This window comes from Micromesistius poutassou, assembly GCF_964030765.1.
Source record: "Micromesistius poutassou genome assembly, chromosome: 5".
Lineage (NCBI taxonomy): Eukaryota > Metazoa > Chordata > Actinopteri > Gadiformes > Gadidae > Micromesistius > Micromesistius poutassou.
Window position 1 is genome coordinate 5,608,658 of NC_140275.1, and position 16,483 is coordinate 5,625,140.

Genomic DNA, 16,483 nt, shown 5'->3' on the forward strand with positions numbered 1-16,483 from the left:
ATTACAGCTGAACATATTAAGTTCGCCAGTAAGAAAATGTGCCCTCTGGTGGCTATGTGCTATACAGGTTTTTTTGTTCATGGAGTGTTACCTGATTCTATGATTTCTGTTGTGCTAGTGCCAGTTATTAAAGATAAAGTGGGGAAGCTGAACAGCTCAGATAATTACAGGCCAATAGCTCTGGCCAGTGTCATGTCCAAGGTACTGGAGACAGTTCTACTGAGTAGACTTGAGAGATACATCATGTCTACAGACAACCAGTTTGGTTTTAAACAAAAGCATGGCACTGATCTATGTATTTTTGCACTAAAGGAAATCTTAGAGAAATACAATAGTCATAATTCTACCATGTTCTTGTGCTTCATCGATGCTTCTAAAGCATTCGACCGTGTTAATCATGTGAAATTATTTTTGAAATTGTCGAAAAGTGGGGTCCCTGGTTTTTTGATTAGAATCCTGGTCTACTGGTACTTGCATCAGACAATGCGAGTGAGATGGGGGAATGTAACATCTGATCCCTTCCATGTGACCAATGGTGTCCGCCAGGGCGGAATCCTGTCTCCCTTTCTTTTTAATGTGTACATGAATGATTTGTCTCTGATGTTGAATACATGTGGTACAGGTTGTAGAGTTGGTGATCTACTAATTAATCACTTTATGTACGCAGACGACCTGGTCATCTTCAGCCCTTACAGTGCTGGTCTCCAACAGCTATTGAGAACATGCACACAGTATGGTGCTGACTTTGACATAAAGTACAATGCTGGTAAGAGTAAAGTTATGATTATTAGAAGCAGAGAAGACAGACAGTCAACCTTCCCTGACTTCCATCTGTCTGGTACTGCACTCAGTGTGTGCAGTGAGATTAAGTATCTGGGGCATATTATTGTTAATGACTTGTCCGATGATAAAGATATGTACAGGCAGCGTCGTAAGCTCTATGCACAAGCAAACATGCTATGTCGTAAGTTTAGCATGTGCTCTGTAGCTGTAAAAATTGCATTGTTTAAAGCATATTGCACACCTCTGTACACAGCCCACCTGTGGTGCCGCTACAAACAAGGTAGTATAAGAAAGCTTACAGTAGCTTATAATGACAGCATGAGGCTACTGTTGAGAGCCCCAAGAAGCTCCAGTGCAAGCCATATGTTTGTTAGTGTCAGGGTACCCACCTGCTCTGCTGTTCTGCGCAATCTGATGCACAGATTTATGTGTAGGGCGTCAGAATCAGAGAATGAACTTATTAATGTGTTGGTTAATCCTGTATGCAGTTCTGTAAGATTTTCGTCCAGACTGTGGAACCATTTTAGAACATGTTTGTATGCAAGCCTACACTGAATAGTGGGGAAGGCTCTGTACTTTGTATTATTATTATTATTATTTTTTTTTTTTTCTCTGTCTTTGTTTTTATTATCTTATTCTGCTTTTATGGTGATATGGATCCCCCTGGGTCTGAAATAAAGATTTATATATATATATATATATATTTAATGATATGCGGCAATACATTAACAAACATTGTTTGTTACCAGTATTGTAGTATATACATTATCGTTATCGACTTGTGTTCATAATATGCATGTGTCCCCTCGTTAATATACATCACCATGGACTATATTATGCGTTACGTGTTTAGTTTGCGTGTGTTTAAACAGGGTGCGCACACACACGCGCACCAAGCATCACCCTCATTCATTCATTCTTTTAAACAATCACTCACGGTAAAACTATGTTTTCTCACAATCAAATATTCATCAACCCTGAAAGTTATGGGCTTGTACACGATGTCTGTGTCAAGAACATGTGTTTGCTGTACAGTGTTTGCAGATGCATTGATTTAAAAGTAGGCCTACAACTTAGCCTACCACTGTATCAGCTGTTCTTTCCCAAATAATTTAACCGACCATTTACCCTAAAATTAGATTTTGTTTTGGAAGCCTGGAATATACTTTGCTCGAATGTATTATTGTTATTATTATTCTTCTTATTATTATTATTTTAACGCATTCCATAGCCTACTATACTTCATTCATGTTCATTCATGCAGCCCTATTGAAAAAAATGTTTCCACACGCTATTTCTATGCAGTTTCACACGTATGAATAATCTTTGACATCATAATATTTAAATCAGGTTAATAGTTTGCATGTTTGTGCTGTGTATAGCCTACGTGTGTGTAAGCGTAGGCTATGTTGTAGTTCCGACCTGCCATGGCACGTCAAAATAGCAACAACAACTGCGCTATCCACTATAGAGGTATTTTTCGGTAAGTGGCGCAATTGCATTGGCGCATTTTTTAGATCACTAAAATAGCACGTACCAATCTGGCAACACTGAGCATGTGAAAATTATAGCATTTTTGTTAGCATTTAGCTTCTACCGGGAGTAAACAGCATACGTAGCAAGCAAAGATTTTTCTGGAGGCCATTTTCTCCTCGTCGAACGGCTGCGGTAAGTTTCTTATTTTCACATACTAACCCAATTTTATGTTGGCATTTCAACAGAAATGTTGTTTTAGAACAACAGTGTGTTGTTGGTCCCCGTATTTGAGCGGGTTTTGTATCTTAACACCAAATTAATGACGGCTAACGTGACCGAGTGAATACCTAGCTTAAAATGCGCGCGTGTCCAACTTGACCATGTCCGCAAAAGGTAATAAACTTAGCAATATGATGTGGAAAGATAGTTTTGTTTTATTAAACATGACTTAAATTCTGTTGAAAATTGCCATGGGTTGAGAAAAATATAACGTTAACCCCCACAGTGGCTTTTCAAATCAACGGTTGAGCATGTGCGTTTTTTTTTTTTTTAAATCAGCATTTACCTGTGTTAGTGTGGGGAATAGGGGTTATGCGCAACATTCTTCCGGGTTCTACAAAACAGTGGTCTTGGCTTCCGGCCGTCCGCTGCTCAATAAGCTGAGCTGATTATGGCGACCTTTTACAGCCGGTGTTTACAGGAGCTACCCCGAACAACTATTACCGATGTGCACAGTATTGCCAAACGGACGTCCAGAGCCCCGGGGACTCTGTTAGACAAGGGATTTAAGTTTTACGCCTCCTCATTTATTCATAATTATGAAGGTATCTACATTTGTAGCTTTTGCTAATAGCACTCGTTAGCGTTAGTTAACTGTAAGTAGCCTAGTTGTGTACTTGTATGCTATCAGTTAGTTTATCAGTATTTTTGCTCACAGACAATTAAGACAATCAGATGAAGACTGCATTTTAGCGATGGGTTTATACTACCAACAGTATAATTACTACGATGTCCTGTGTGTTTATGCTGGTCTTATGTGTCTACTAGGATAGCTGCTAGGTTTAATGTCGACTAGCTGCTACTGTTCTGGCAGGTGTTTCAGATTTCTAAAACATTGATTTGTATAAAGACAACTGTGATGAATAAATTAATGAATGAATGGATGCTTTATCTTCTTTTCCACCAGTTTCAAACAAAGACAGGTTGAGAGGTACTGTCACTGTCAGAGCAGCTTGTCACAGGTCCATGCAGAAGAATGAAAAACCACACAGCTTGAGAGTAGGCTATGTTCAGGGATGGGTTTGTTAAATTTTCTGTTTCAGTTCAATGACTGTACAGCATGCGTTCATCAAGCCTCTCAGAATGAATATATTTACACTGCAACTGCTTTCATTTGGCCACCAGCATGTTCTCAACTATGTAAACACCATATTCACAAATACAACACATTCTTCTGAGACACTTGATAAATGGCTATAGTTTACCTGTTAGTGAATGAAGGTAATTTGTGCAAAGTTGATTGGCAGTAAATATTTCTATCAACACATATTTGGTATACCTCTACTCGTATGGTTAACAATTTTTGTATACTAAACACACACACACACACACACTATACCGATAAAATCATTGGGACACTTGCCATGACATTACATTCTAAAGCTATATATATGGGTTTCCTCCCCTTTTGCAATTGCTACTACTTGCAACTATTGACACCCTGTAGTGGCAGGCATTCCAGTACTGAGCAATATATGTTTATTGTGGTAGACTTGTAGGAAGCCCCTTGTCTTAATTTAGTGGTATCTGTTCTGCCAACTGTCCAATTGTCTCTCTGTGTATTCTACACAGATAGTGCTTCGTGATTCAGATCCCGTCATCATGACCTCAAGTCAGTGTTCATGCAAAGCTGGCACAGCAGTATGCAATCACATTGCTGCACTGCTCTTTCAGACAGCTCATTACTCCGAGCTCAATATCCAGGTTGTCCCCCCTGTTCATGCCTGTACAGAAATGGAACAACAATGGCACAAGCCCAGAACTGCAGTAAGGGTTGAGGCAAATGCACTGTATATGTATGTAATAGTTAGGCTATGTGTGCTGCAATAAAATAGTAATTTGCTAAAAGAAAGTATAGTGATCTAAGGTTAGAAGCATTAGAGGTGCAGCGTAATATAATGGCGACTCAGTTAATTTTCTTTACTTCATAAGGGAGTAAAACCCGGGCCTGTAAACAGCATGATTATTACAAGACCCAGGCTTAACAGGCGCATGGAAGGAGGAATCAGGTGAGGTGTAGTCACTGAGGTCATACATGTAAACATTAGCTGGGGCACAGCAGGTTATGATTTGTAACAATATCACTATTTGGAGGTCACGAGCAGTTACTGAAACCATTAGACTGCATACCACATATTTTACTTTTATAATTGTAACCTTTTCATAGTAGGATATTACCTTTACCACTTTGTTTCATAGAAGTACACTCTACAAGGGTGTGCATGGGCACCCTTTTGATATTGGGCTGCTATGCATTGAGGACACATACGAGGACTTTGCTATAGAAGAGAGGCCCCTCATAGCAACTATGGCAATAAGTGCTGAGAAAACGCTGGTGGAGACATCATTTGGCTTAGCCCAAAAGGGAAGTGTACTGTCTTATCAGCAGCCTATACTACCCACCAAAGTGATCACAATCCACATGGATGCTCCACCTTTCCCAAAGTTACCCATTGATAACTATCAGCTTCCCCCGACAGACATGCTGGAGTTTACACTAACAGACGAACAAAATTTTCATCTGAAAAGTTTGACTGTTAAGTTAGAAATGACCAGAAAGATTGAAGAGGCAACCAGAGAGCAGGCTGGAAATGTGGAGTGGCATCAGCTGCGCAGGTGTAGAATAACCTCCTCTCACTTTAGAGAGGTGTGTTTTGTGAGGGGAGAAGGCTCAGCACAGTCACTGGCTGAACGCATGCTGAAGGGAACAAGGCAGACAGCAGAGATGAAAAGAGGTACACACACACACACACACACACATAACTGTCCATTTCTAAATGAAATGAACTTACCTTGAAATGACATCAATCTCCTAATTACAATAATTTGCATTATGATCACTGTATTGCGATCATTCAACTCAAATTTTGAAACATCTTCTATTCAAACAGGTGTAGATATGGAGTTCACTGCAGCTCAAGAATATAGCAAAATCAGGAACGTGAACTACATGCCTACAGGCCTAATTATTCACCCTGATGCCCCATGGCTAGGCACCTCACCAGATGGCCTTGTATTTGACCCTCTCGCACAGCCACCTTTTGGCCTAGTTGAGATCAAGTGCCCCAATGTTAACAGCTATGTAGATTGCAAGTACCTTAACATGAAAGAGGGAACACTGCTCTTAAAAGAATCACACGCATATTACTGGCAGGTGCAGGGGCAACTTATGCTTACTGGAATGACATGGTGTGATTTTGTCATTTGTGCCCAAGAAGACATGCTGGTCCAACGAATAGTTGTTGATCCAGAGGTCACAAAAGTAATTAGACAGAAGGCAGACGAGTTCTTTTTCAAGATTTACATGCCCAAGTACCTGACCAGACGTTAGGTACTGAGCACAACATTTAATTGACAATCATTTTCATTAAAATCATTTTCTGTTTCAATCATTTTTCATGTATTTACAATAGGTACAATGGGTTTCCCACAGAAAATGTGATAGTTAAGGTGGTGGGGGCTGCTAAACAACAGTATCAAAATAACAACTGAAACAAGAACAGTTAAAGAATTTGTGCAATTTGAACTCTACACATATTTAAAAGAAAAGTGCTACTCAACATTGTCAAAATAACTGAAACAAGAACAATTAAAGAATTTGTGCAATTTGAACTTTAAAATATTCAAAAACAAAATGACAATACCATACCATACCAACTTTATTTATAAAGCACTTTAAAAACCCAGTGGACCAAAGTGCTGTACAAAATCACACACAAAAAATACAATTGGCATAAGACACAAAAAGTACATAAAACACAACAGAAAATAATAAAGATTAAAATAAAGTGCATTTAAAATAACACTATACAAAACAAGTAAACAATTAAAACATAGCGCATAGGTGAGTCAAACAATAAATAACCGACAGCAGAATAAAAGACATCAGTTAAAAACGGGGTTAAAGGCTATGGAGAACAGGTGAGTTTTGAGGCGCTTTTTAAAAACATGCAGCGATGGAGCTTGTCTGGTATCAAGAGGCAGGTCGTTCCATAACTTTGGTGCCACAACTGAAAAAGCGCGGTCCCCTTTAAGTTTGGTGGTCGTTCTCGGGACTTTCAGGAGCAGCTGGTCAGCTGACCTGAGGGGGCGTGTAGGGGCGTAAGGTTCTAACAGCTCAGAAAGGTATGGTGGGGCAAGGCCATTAAGAGACTTAAAAACAAATAAAATAATTTTAAAATTAATCCTAAAACGAATGGGCAGCCAGTGTAGTGCAGTTAAAATGGGGGTAATATGCTCACGTTTATTTATGCCGCTTAAAAGGCGTGCAGCAGCATTTTGTACCATCTGAAGACGGGTGATGGCGGATGCGCTAACCCCTACATATAAGGCATTACAATAGTCAAGCCGACTAGTTATAAAAGCGTGGATGGTCATCTCTAGGTGCTGCCTTGAGAGAATGTGTTTTATTTTAGCCAACTGCCTCAGTTGGAAGAAACTTGACTTCAAAACTGCCGTGATCTGACTGTCAAGGTTTAGCCCAGGATCCATTTTTATCCCAAGGTTTTTGATAGTAGGTTTTGAGTATTGGGCTAGTGAACCTAGATCAATGGATGGAGTCCCAGCAGTGCCATTAAAAACCATCACCTCAGTTTTATTTTCGTTAAAATGTAAAAAGTTGAGTGCCATCCAGGCCTTTAGGTCATTAAGACATTTAAAAAGTGGTTTCAAAGAAGATGCATTATTCTTTTTGAGGGGCAGGTAAATCTGGCAATCATCTGCATAGCAGTGAAAGGATATGCCATGTTTGCGTAGGATGGACCCCAGTGGGAGCAGGTATAGTGAAAACAGAAGAGGGCCTAGGACCGAACCTTGTGGTACCCCACATGGGAGGGGCGCACAGGAAGACATAAAATAGTACCGGCGAGCAGCCGGTGGAGAGACAAGCGGGAGGAACGCCAGGGGAGAGAAAAAGTTTGCGAGTGGGATGATATCTTCGCCGATGTCTGGAGGGTCGTAGAGGGGAAGAGAAATCTTTTTTGTTCCCCTGACAACAGAAGACCATGATGGAGAGGAACTCGGAACAGGGAGGACGTTGGTAGCAGCGGCGGAGGGCGCTGGGGCTGAGGGCAGCTGGTTGGCTTCTGGCTCCAGGCGGGCTAACCGGGAGCTCAGCATGGACTGCCGCTGGAGAAGGTCATCGATCATCTGCTCTAAGGTGCGGAGTTCCGACTTCAGCTCCACAATCTCTACTGCCGGGGCCATCTGGAGAGCTGAAACAGGAGGAAAACAAAAGAGGGACCAGCAACGGGCAGGCAGAAGGGAGCCACTGTACTGACTACAGTGTTCCCGACAATGTAGTTAAGGCGGCAGGCGTGTGTTGCTTAGGCGGCCGCCTAAGCTGTGGGAAACTGGGTAAATTAGATAATCTATTTGGCCCATGCCTTGACCAGTGGTTTGTTCTGATAATTAGATAGAAGGCAGGCTACTGCGAAAAGCTGGTTGATACTACCATTAATAGTCAAAGGGATGATGGAATCAAACAATTTATTCTGTTTTATGCGCCTAATCACTCTCTCCACGTGTATTCTTAGCCTGGCAATTTCCTGAGTAGCTAAAACATCTTCACGAGACAGCTGAGAGTTCCTTCCCAGAAAAGGTGGTCTGTGTACTTTGCCCGGTACTAAATCATCAATTGTAAAGCCTTTATCAACCATTACAGCCATGTTTTCATCTAGTAGAGGGATGATTCCAGATTGCTTGAACATTTCTTTGTCGCTAATAGAACCAGAGTACAGTGTTGACACAAAGGTGACAGCACCGTGCGGGGACACACCAATCATTCCCTTTACTGTGGTATGAGACTTATACTGGGAGTACATCTCACTCTGCAAAAGAAGCGAGGAAGGCGTCTGACATTTTAGTTCAGTGCAGTCTACTATCACCTGTGTGTCAGAGTACTTTTCAAACACGTCAGGCATCATGGCACGGACTGCATCAGGGGACATCCAAATGCCCACAGCACCCAAAACTGTGTAGAGAAAATTAGCCCAGGTCCTAATTGTTCTACTAACAGTTGATTGATGTACGTTGAAGCGGTCCGCTAGATCCCTCTCCTTCAGACCCAGAGACAGATAGACCAGAAAGAGGAACAGCTCATCAATCAGCGGTAGACAGCGGTTCTGTTAGTAAGAATGTACAAAGAAAGAAGTACATTGTGTAAGACAAATGTGTTTGTAACAGCATAATATTCAAAGTGGCTTTATTGTAGTACTTCACATCTCAAGATATACAAAGGAATCGAGATGACGTTTCCCACTCTGCAAAATTGCAGTTCGTAATAGCAGCATAAGACTAAGATCTTTGTGACATTGACAGTGCAGAATGACAGTCAGTAAGTAAGTATACACAATGTACAATATGGACATGGTATGTACAGTAGGTATAGAGGAAGGGCAGCAGTGTACAGTGCAAGGGGACTAGCTGTAATAGTGCAAGCATGTGGCTGGGGAGTGAGGGGAGAGAATTTATCATTCTAACCGCTTGGTGTATGAAACAGAGTCTGGTGGAGCAGCTGTGGAGGATCCTGTACCTTCTCCTAGAAGGCAGGAGGCTGAACAGACTGTGTGTGGGGTGGCTGGTGTTGCTCGCGATTCACAACAACATAGACAAACAGAAAATCAGATGGTCTACTTACTGGTCTACGTGGTGGGTCAGCAGTCTTATCAGGAACTGTGGTTGACGAAGACTGTCCAACACGGACAATTCTCCTACTGACAGGTTCAACCTGATGCAACCAAAATGCATTGAAATGGCGGTAGCTGGCAAATCTGGGGGGGGGGGGGGGGATATGCAATTGTAAGAACATGTTGGATTGTAGCCATACATCATGAGCAGATTTATATCCTTTATTGATCAAGTAGAAAAATAGAATAGAATAGAAAATATCCCTGCAACATACTTCAACTATCTTGTAGGCATAGCTTTGGGATTTTGAGACTTCTTATTAATCACAGATTCAATAACTTTTAACACACAATACATATACGTGCATAAAATGTGGACTATGTTGATTGTCATGTGAAATTAGCACAACTAGTAGCTTCCTGTGTAGTGAAGCTTTATTGACAGAATAACTGGCACACACAGAAGGAGTAGCATAATTCACTGAAGTGAATTAATAACTTTTTTAACGTTTCCTACCTCGTGTAAAACCTGATGTCCTCATCGGAGGTCTTGTATCTTTCAAGTCCAAACTTCTGCCCCAATGAAACCTCCTCCAGTCGCCTCTGTAGCTCTATGATGACCTGCTGCTGTGCGTGGATTTTTTCGTAGGCCAGGTCCATAAATGCAGGTTCTGGTCTGCTATCGTAGTCGTGACACAAAGCCACGCTGGCATCGATCGGCACCTCACCCTCACCCTCATCCTCCTCCTCTTGCCGCTGTGTCCTTTGCCACACACTTAGCCGAGCGACCGGCAGGCTGTAGTTGTTCCAGGCGAACAACACCGGAATCACCCCGGGTTTCAAACGGCGTCGGCCACCTTCAACGATATCTTCTGGCATAAAATGCCGACTGCAGACAGTGGTGTGTCTACTTATAACGAAGTTATCACGCCTAATGTTTCGGACCCATATCGCCCTAACTGACTCATCCTTTGGAAACTGGTGGAAACTTACGCTAGAGTTAAATTTCCCCGACACAGAACAGCTCGGCACACAACAAAAACTGCTGTTCAGATGTTGCCGTTTCTGGTATTTGAACATTTGTGAACATTTGTGTCACACGAATACACTAAAACTTATTAGTTACCAGGAGATCACCAACCGCTGCAGTCAACCAGTGTACGGAAGTGAAAAGCGGAAGTGATTAGACCCGTTTACACCTGTTTTCCGGTTCGAACGTTGGGCGTTCCGCATAACCCCTATTGCTAAACTAGCCAACGTCCGTGTTAGTTTAACATTGATATTAGTCTGAAATTACTTTGCTGCATAACTTTAGACATTATATTCTATCTACGGTAAAGGATGTGATGTAACACGAATATATTCGGGTTTTGGGAAGCAGTTTGCACATGTTTGAAAAAAATTGACCGCGTGCCTCCCCTTCGGCTTGGTCTGACATCAGACATGGGACCATATTTGTTGGGAGTGATTTTTCGTCTAGCCTCCGGTAACGTTAACACCACAGACTCGTGTGTTTTATTTTGAAGTAGAAAGGGAAGTTGTCCGTATGAAATGCTGCTAACTGTCGCAGTGCGTGGTGTACCGTCAGCCGTAGCAGCTGGTGTCTCTGACTTTGTTTTTTCATTTGCGTGCTCTGAGGCACGTTGCTGAAATCACAAGCATTGTCTGTTTGAATTATTACAGTGGATGCAGGTGACGTGAGTCCCAGGCCAAGCTTTTATGATGTGATTTGACTAGTTCATAAGCTCACGTGATTAAACATAACTGATTCCTGCTTGTCATTTGTGCAGAGTTTTTCCTCAGTCGATGTGAGGGTCTAAGGGCAGAGGATGTTGTTATAAATTAAACCTTCCTTGCCTAGCTGATAATTTGTCTGCTGTTTGGTGGCCTGAAGAAAACAACTCAGCTTTTTATTTTATTTATGTATAATGTATAATTTAACATTACTCATAAAAGTTGGTCTTGTTGGCTGCTCTGTTGAAAACCATGCACTTGCTGTTATATTTGTGTTTTTGTTATAATAAGCATACTCTGTTGTTGAATTATTCTCTGCAGGAACCATGTTGATTAAGGCCAGGCTTGGAGATATCCAAAAATTTGTGCGAGTAACAGAGCCGCATCTGAAGGAGTTTTTGATTGCAGGTAAGAAATTGTCATTGGAATTAGGTTTTCCACCAGAAGCTTTAAGGTGCTAAGAGTAGCCTAACTGTAATGGTAACTTATGAGTATAAATGTTACCATCTCACATTGAATTACTCTGAATGCATGCTTTTCTTAAGACATAGTAATGAGTAGTTTTATTTCACACTAATTTATTGATGTTTATTCTAAAGTAATGTTCAAGATTCATTGGATATTTGTGAGTATTAGACCAACATGAACTAGGGATGCACACGATTATCCGGTTAACCGATAACAAGAACTTTGACCGATTAATACTATCAGTTAATTTTTTTAATGTCGTCAATTCATGGGGGTGTGTCCACACATGCAGACTTCCATGTGGCTTCAGTCATATTTCCCAGTAAAAAGTTAACACAGGAGGACTGACAGTAGCCTATGTGCCGTACAGTCTCCGTGAAGGAAGATCAGACAACAAATGTTCACCTCGAGCTCCACATAGGAGCCTCAATTTGCTGTTCCTCTCTTCAGCCTGGTGTTTGGCTGCACCTATAAAAACAGTTCAACACTGGACGATCTAACCTCCATATGAGCGTGATCAGCTGTTGCAGCACACTGTCACATGTGTGTTTAATGGCAAAAAAAAAAAGTGATCGCCCCCGCAAGCATTGTAATCTTGTCAGTTAATGGTTAATAATTGGTTAATGAGCATTCTTTATTGGTCAGAAAAAAATTCAAAATGTGCATCTCTAACACAAACTTATGAGTCTGGTTTACACAAGCATTTGTCTTTTCCTCTAGCATTTGCAAAGTTTGGTGTGCCAGCTGTGACAGAAGGTGTGAAGGTTCTTGACAGTACGGGGACTGAGTTGGATGATGACGTATTTGAGGATGTTGTTAAGGATCCTTCAGTGGGAGTACTTACCATCAAATATGACACTGGTTGGTCTGAGTTACAGTTGTAATTTATAGTACAGTATTTAATGGACATACTAGTTCCTTGTGGTTAATGTTTTTCCTTTCATCTGCTTCCTCTATCATGATCAGAAGAATCTGTCTCCATGGCACCATCTCCTGAGCAGTCGGACCTACCATCCTTGATTCGTCTGATTCTCAAGATACATACATCCTTTCAGAGAGTCTGTTACAAAGGGTCGGATTCATCTACTTAAAGAAAGAATTACGAGATGGCTTGAGTTGCAAAAATAGTTGAGGTGCTTTTATTTCCCCCAAAAAAGTAACAAGATACAAAAACAAAAGCTTGATGTCCAAAAGAAAGTAAAAGAGATATTCAAAAGGATTGTTCAAAACAAAGATTATCCATGATCCAGAGCCCTACAGCCCAACCACTCTGACTGTCTTCCAAAAACTAACCGACCCCCTACCCTGTGGTTGGCAGGCTTTTATAAGCCTAGCCCCTCCCCTTAGCCAAACCATTACCCAGGTATTCAATTAACCCATGTTTTACCCAAATTGCTATTGCATATTTGTTATTCAATGCACAACATAATCCCTCTCCCAACATCTACCAAGTCCAAGCTATATATTCTACATAAACACATAAACCTACATACACGCTCATATACATACATATGTCACCCATGAGCTAATCTCAGATGGTATCTCCCACCATCAACACATCTGAGCCACCTGCTGTTCCCTCTACTTAAAGCAGCCTTAGGCACGCCCTCTGGTTGCCACCTAGAAACTAGTGGCATGGCCATCATGTCACAGAGTCCTTCCTAAACGGCAGAGGCTGGACACAGAGGCCAAGAACGTAAGAATTAACACACAAACACCAGAGCACAACAGGAATTATTTTTAAGGCCACCAAGGCTGTAAAAAGAATATAGTGTAATTTTAAAGGGACTACAAGGAGTTTTGGAAAGTGAAATTTTGTCACACTATGTTTCCCATGAGCCTCCGCACACACGGTCAATGAAATTCTTGGATCAGCGCAAGACAGGTGAAAGCATTTGCATCAAGAACGAAAGTCAGAGGTTGGAAGATGATCAGATACCGTTGTAGTTCTGACCATAAATGATGCCAACTAGCGATCCGGCAGTGTGATTCCCATGACCCACAGGCAGCGTCCGGTAAACCGAAACTAGGAAATGCTGGGCGAGTCAACCACTAAATAATAACAAAAATAACTATACAAATAAAATAATATATTTATCGAAAATGGATGGATCCATTAACAAGTTCTGTATAACCAAATACAAACTCCTCAGGGTCTCTTTAAAAACCATTTGTTTTTGACCATTTGTTTACTTATTAATGTGATGTATTCTCAACATGCTAAATTGTTTTGCTTTTTGTCTGAAGTTGGTGGATTCCATTCTTACAAAGAAACCTGGTGGGGAACGCATAATGAATGAATACAATCAAAGCAAGTCCCTGACAGATGAAACCAGGAGGAAAATGGTGAACATACTGGCAGCTGACATGACGGAAAATAATGGGTAATTTGTAAATAGTCTTTACTTTACTCACTGTAGCTTTTACATTAAATTCAAAACTTTGTTTAATCCTGTGCATATAATAAATCTTTACCATTTTATATCTTGCAGTACATCACCACCCAGACAGGTGAAAGAAAAGTATGCCAGAGGAATTGTGAGCTTATTCCCCTACCTCAGTGATCCGTTCTCCAGGACTGGTTATGTAAGTCACACACTATAATGGCTGTGATAATGTTGAATGCGACATCGAAACACTTTGATTTCTACTAGAGCATATTTTTAAAGGTAATAAATAAGTGATAATTGCTCTGCATACATGAGTCTTTTCAAGTTGCAGTTGTGGAACTATCGGCTGAGATGGTGTTTTTTTCAAACTCTTTTTCAAAAATGGGGCTACAGTAAGGACGAGGGAGGAGTGGTGAATTCATATTCAAAATGCCCCTCTTACCTTAACTTTAAAAAAACTCAACTCACAAATGGAGTGTCTGTTTTTGTTATCCTTTCTCCCTCCAAGGAGCATTATTATGATGGCGAGAGTGGCACTGGGTACTTGGCCTGGAGGATTAAAACTATTCAGAGATCCACTGCTAGAGACAGACGATCATCGTATGGAGGTAACACAATAATAATACTAGAAGATCTGAACTGAATTTTCTTTTGTCTGTATGTTTATATGGTTCTCAAAATATGGTATTTTTCCATATTGTGCAGCATCATCTGAAGGAACATCTCGTGAAGATGGGCTTGGAGGACCAGCTGCCAGACGAGAGACCCAGTTTGTTCCAGAGACTGTCCTGAGCGAAGACGAGTGTAAGGAAGCAGTTGCACTGATGAAACATTGTCCTGATGAGGACACAATCAAGAAGAAGATGAAGCTGACATTTGACTTCCGCCGCAACATGGTCCTCGACCCGCAGCAGTCAAGCAACGTACTGTCTGTCTTTCCACGTTTCAAAGACGTCAAAGGCTTGGTAATTGATTTTCATTATTTTGACAGTGTTTTGACAATTTCATAATTATTAAAGTATGTGTGTATTTTAGTAACAGTCAAACAACACAGTTCATCTGGCTGTGAAATCTTGAAGTTCTCCATTATCCTCACCCTAGGTGGAACAGGATTTTGTTCTGATGTTTGGGGAGGATGTCTCTGGCAAGTTTCTGGAGAAATGGACAACCACATTCAAGAAAAAGATCATCCAACAATGCAGAAAGCTTCCATCCACCAGTGAGCTTGAAGATCTCCTCCTGGCAGCTGATACTCCTGAGGATGGCACTGAAGTGGATGACGACATTGGTAAGTATGAATTGCTATTGAAATAGCAGAATTACACAGCATCGGGCAGCCCTTTCCTGCATGTCATTCCCTCTCACTCTGCTTCCCCCTTTCCTGTCTATCTCTACTGCATACTATCAAATAAAGGCAAAAAGCCCCCCCCCCAAAAAAAGAAAAAAAAGAAATTGCAGACTCACTGAATTTTGCTGATGGTCCACATAACATTAAATTTGTGTATTTACAGGTTGGGACAGTGACCTCTCATCGATTTTGCTGCTGTTACACCTGATTCCCCCCTCTGCCCAGGGTCGTAAAAGACCAGGAAAGGTGGCTGCTTCCCAAGCAGAGAAGGATCTTGTGGTCTTCAAGAAGGTTTGTATATGTTCTTATTTATTTACTGTTTTTTATTCAAGGATGTTTCACTGAGGGAGCCTTGGTTTTTCAGGTCATGATCACATACACACACAGTTAAATACTATACAAATACACATGGAAGCTGATTTTCTTGTGCAATATTACCACCATGTAATAGTCTTGCCATGTGTTTGTGTTTGTGTTTTCTCAGACAGGAACCAACATCCAGGAACATCTTGATTCCATCACGATAAGCACACAACCCTACCTCCTGGCTTTAGGACGAAAGAAGAAAGAGGTCCACCAGTTCTTTGTCATACTTGACAAAAATGCCATCAGTTGCAGGTCGGCCTCCTCACTTGGTGCCTTCGACGAGCTGTTTAAGGTGCATTACGTTTTTGCCACCACATACAACCCCATGCTGAACAACATGTTCACGTTCATCCAGACCACTGTGTACAACATAGATGTTGGCAAAGTGAAGGAGAGTCCCCGTGTCGCAGAAGTTCGGGCTAGGTTGCTTCATTAGTACTTGAACAAATCTGTTTGACATGAAGTGTTTCGTTTGTCAGACTGAGTTAACTTGCGCAAATACACTTGTTAGGCATTTACGGGTAGTTCATGGTTACTTAGATGGAAAAAATCTTCGCCTTAAATGTGCTCAGTCTGGATGTGGCCGTGTGCTTGGAACCTTTTCTGGGTTTAGGAAACATTTAAACACCAAACACATTGACAATATCGACCAACAAGTTCATAATGATGTCAATATAAGCAGAGCAGATCTTGGTGATGCAGGAGAGCTGGTGACGGCTAATGTAGAGGAGACGGCCACAGCATCTACCTCACTGACAGAGTCGAGTAGCAGCACTTTAGATATGTGTGCTACTGCTATTGCACAACTCAAAGCAGCTGGATTAAGTCAGTCTAATGTTAAGAGGTTTGTCTCATCCATGGAAGAAGTGATTTTTGAGATTCACAATCAGGCTAAGGATGTAGCTTTACAGTGCTTGTCTCCACAGGATACCATAAATAGGAACAAAATAGAAGAGTCCTTCCAAACTTTGGAAAATCCATTCACAACTTTAAATTCAGAAGCAAAACTAAAC

The 16,483-nt window shown here is 41.2% G+C and overlaps 1 protein-coding gene and 1 pseudogene across 2 annotated transcripts; one reads left to right on the forward strand and one right to left on the reverse strand.

The window, feature by feature from the left end:
- Positions 1–5,218: 5,218 nt before the first annotated feature.
- On the reverse strand, positions 5,219–10,043 carry LOC311343986 (uncharacterized protein; the record flags this gene model as incomplete). The annotated part of the gene is made up of 5 exons (XM_084468933.1): positions 5,219–5,236; positions 7,564–7,751; positions 8,108–8,660; positions 9,176–9,308; positions 9,682–10,043. The coding sequence occupies 5 exons, from the start codon at positions 10,041–10,043 to the stop codon at positions 5,219–5,221; spliced, it is 1,254 nt and encodes a 417-aa protein (XP_084325059.1).
- Positions 10,044–11,065: 1,022 nt separating this feature from the next.
- Positions 11,066–15,906, forward strand: LOC311343190 (annotated as a pseudogene). The gene is made up of 11 exons: positions 11,066–11,306; positions 12,087–12,227; positions 12,333–12,428; positions 13,020–13,062; positions 13,614–13,750; positions 13,859–13,952; positions 14,265–14,364; positions 14,462–14,721; positions 14,858–15,044; positions 15,268–15,399; positions 15,593–15,906. The product of its transcript is annotated as an uncharacterized misc_RNA (transcript).
- Positions 15,907–16,483: the final 577 nt, after the last annotated feature.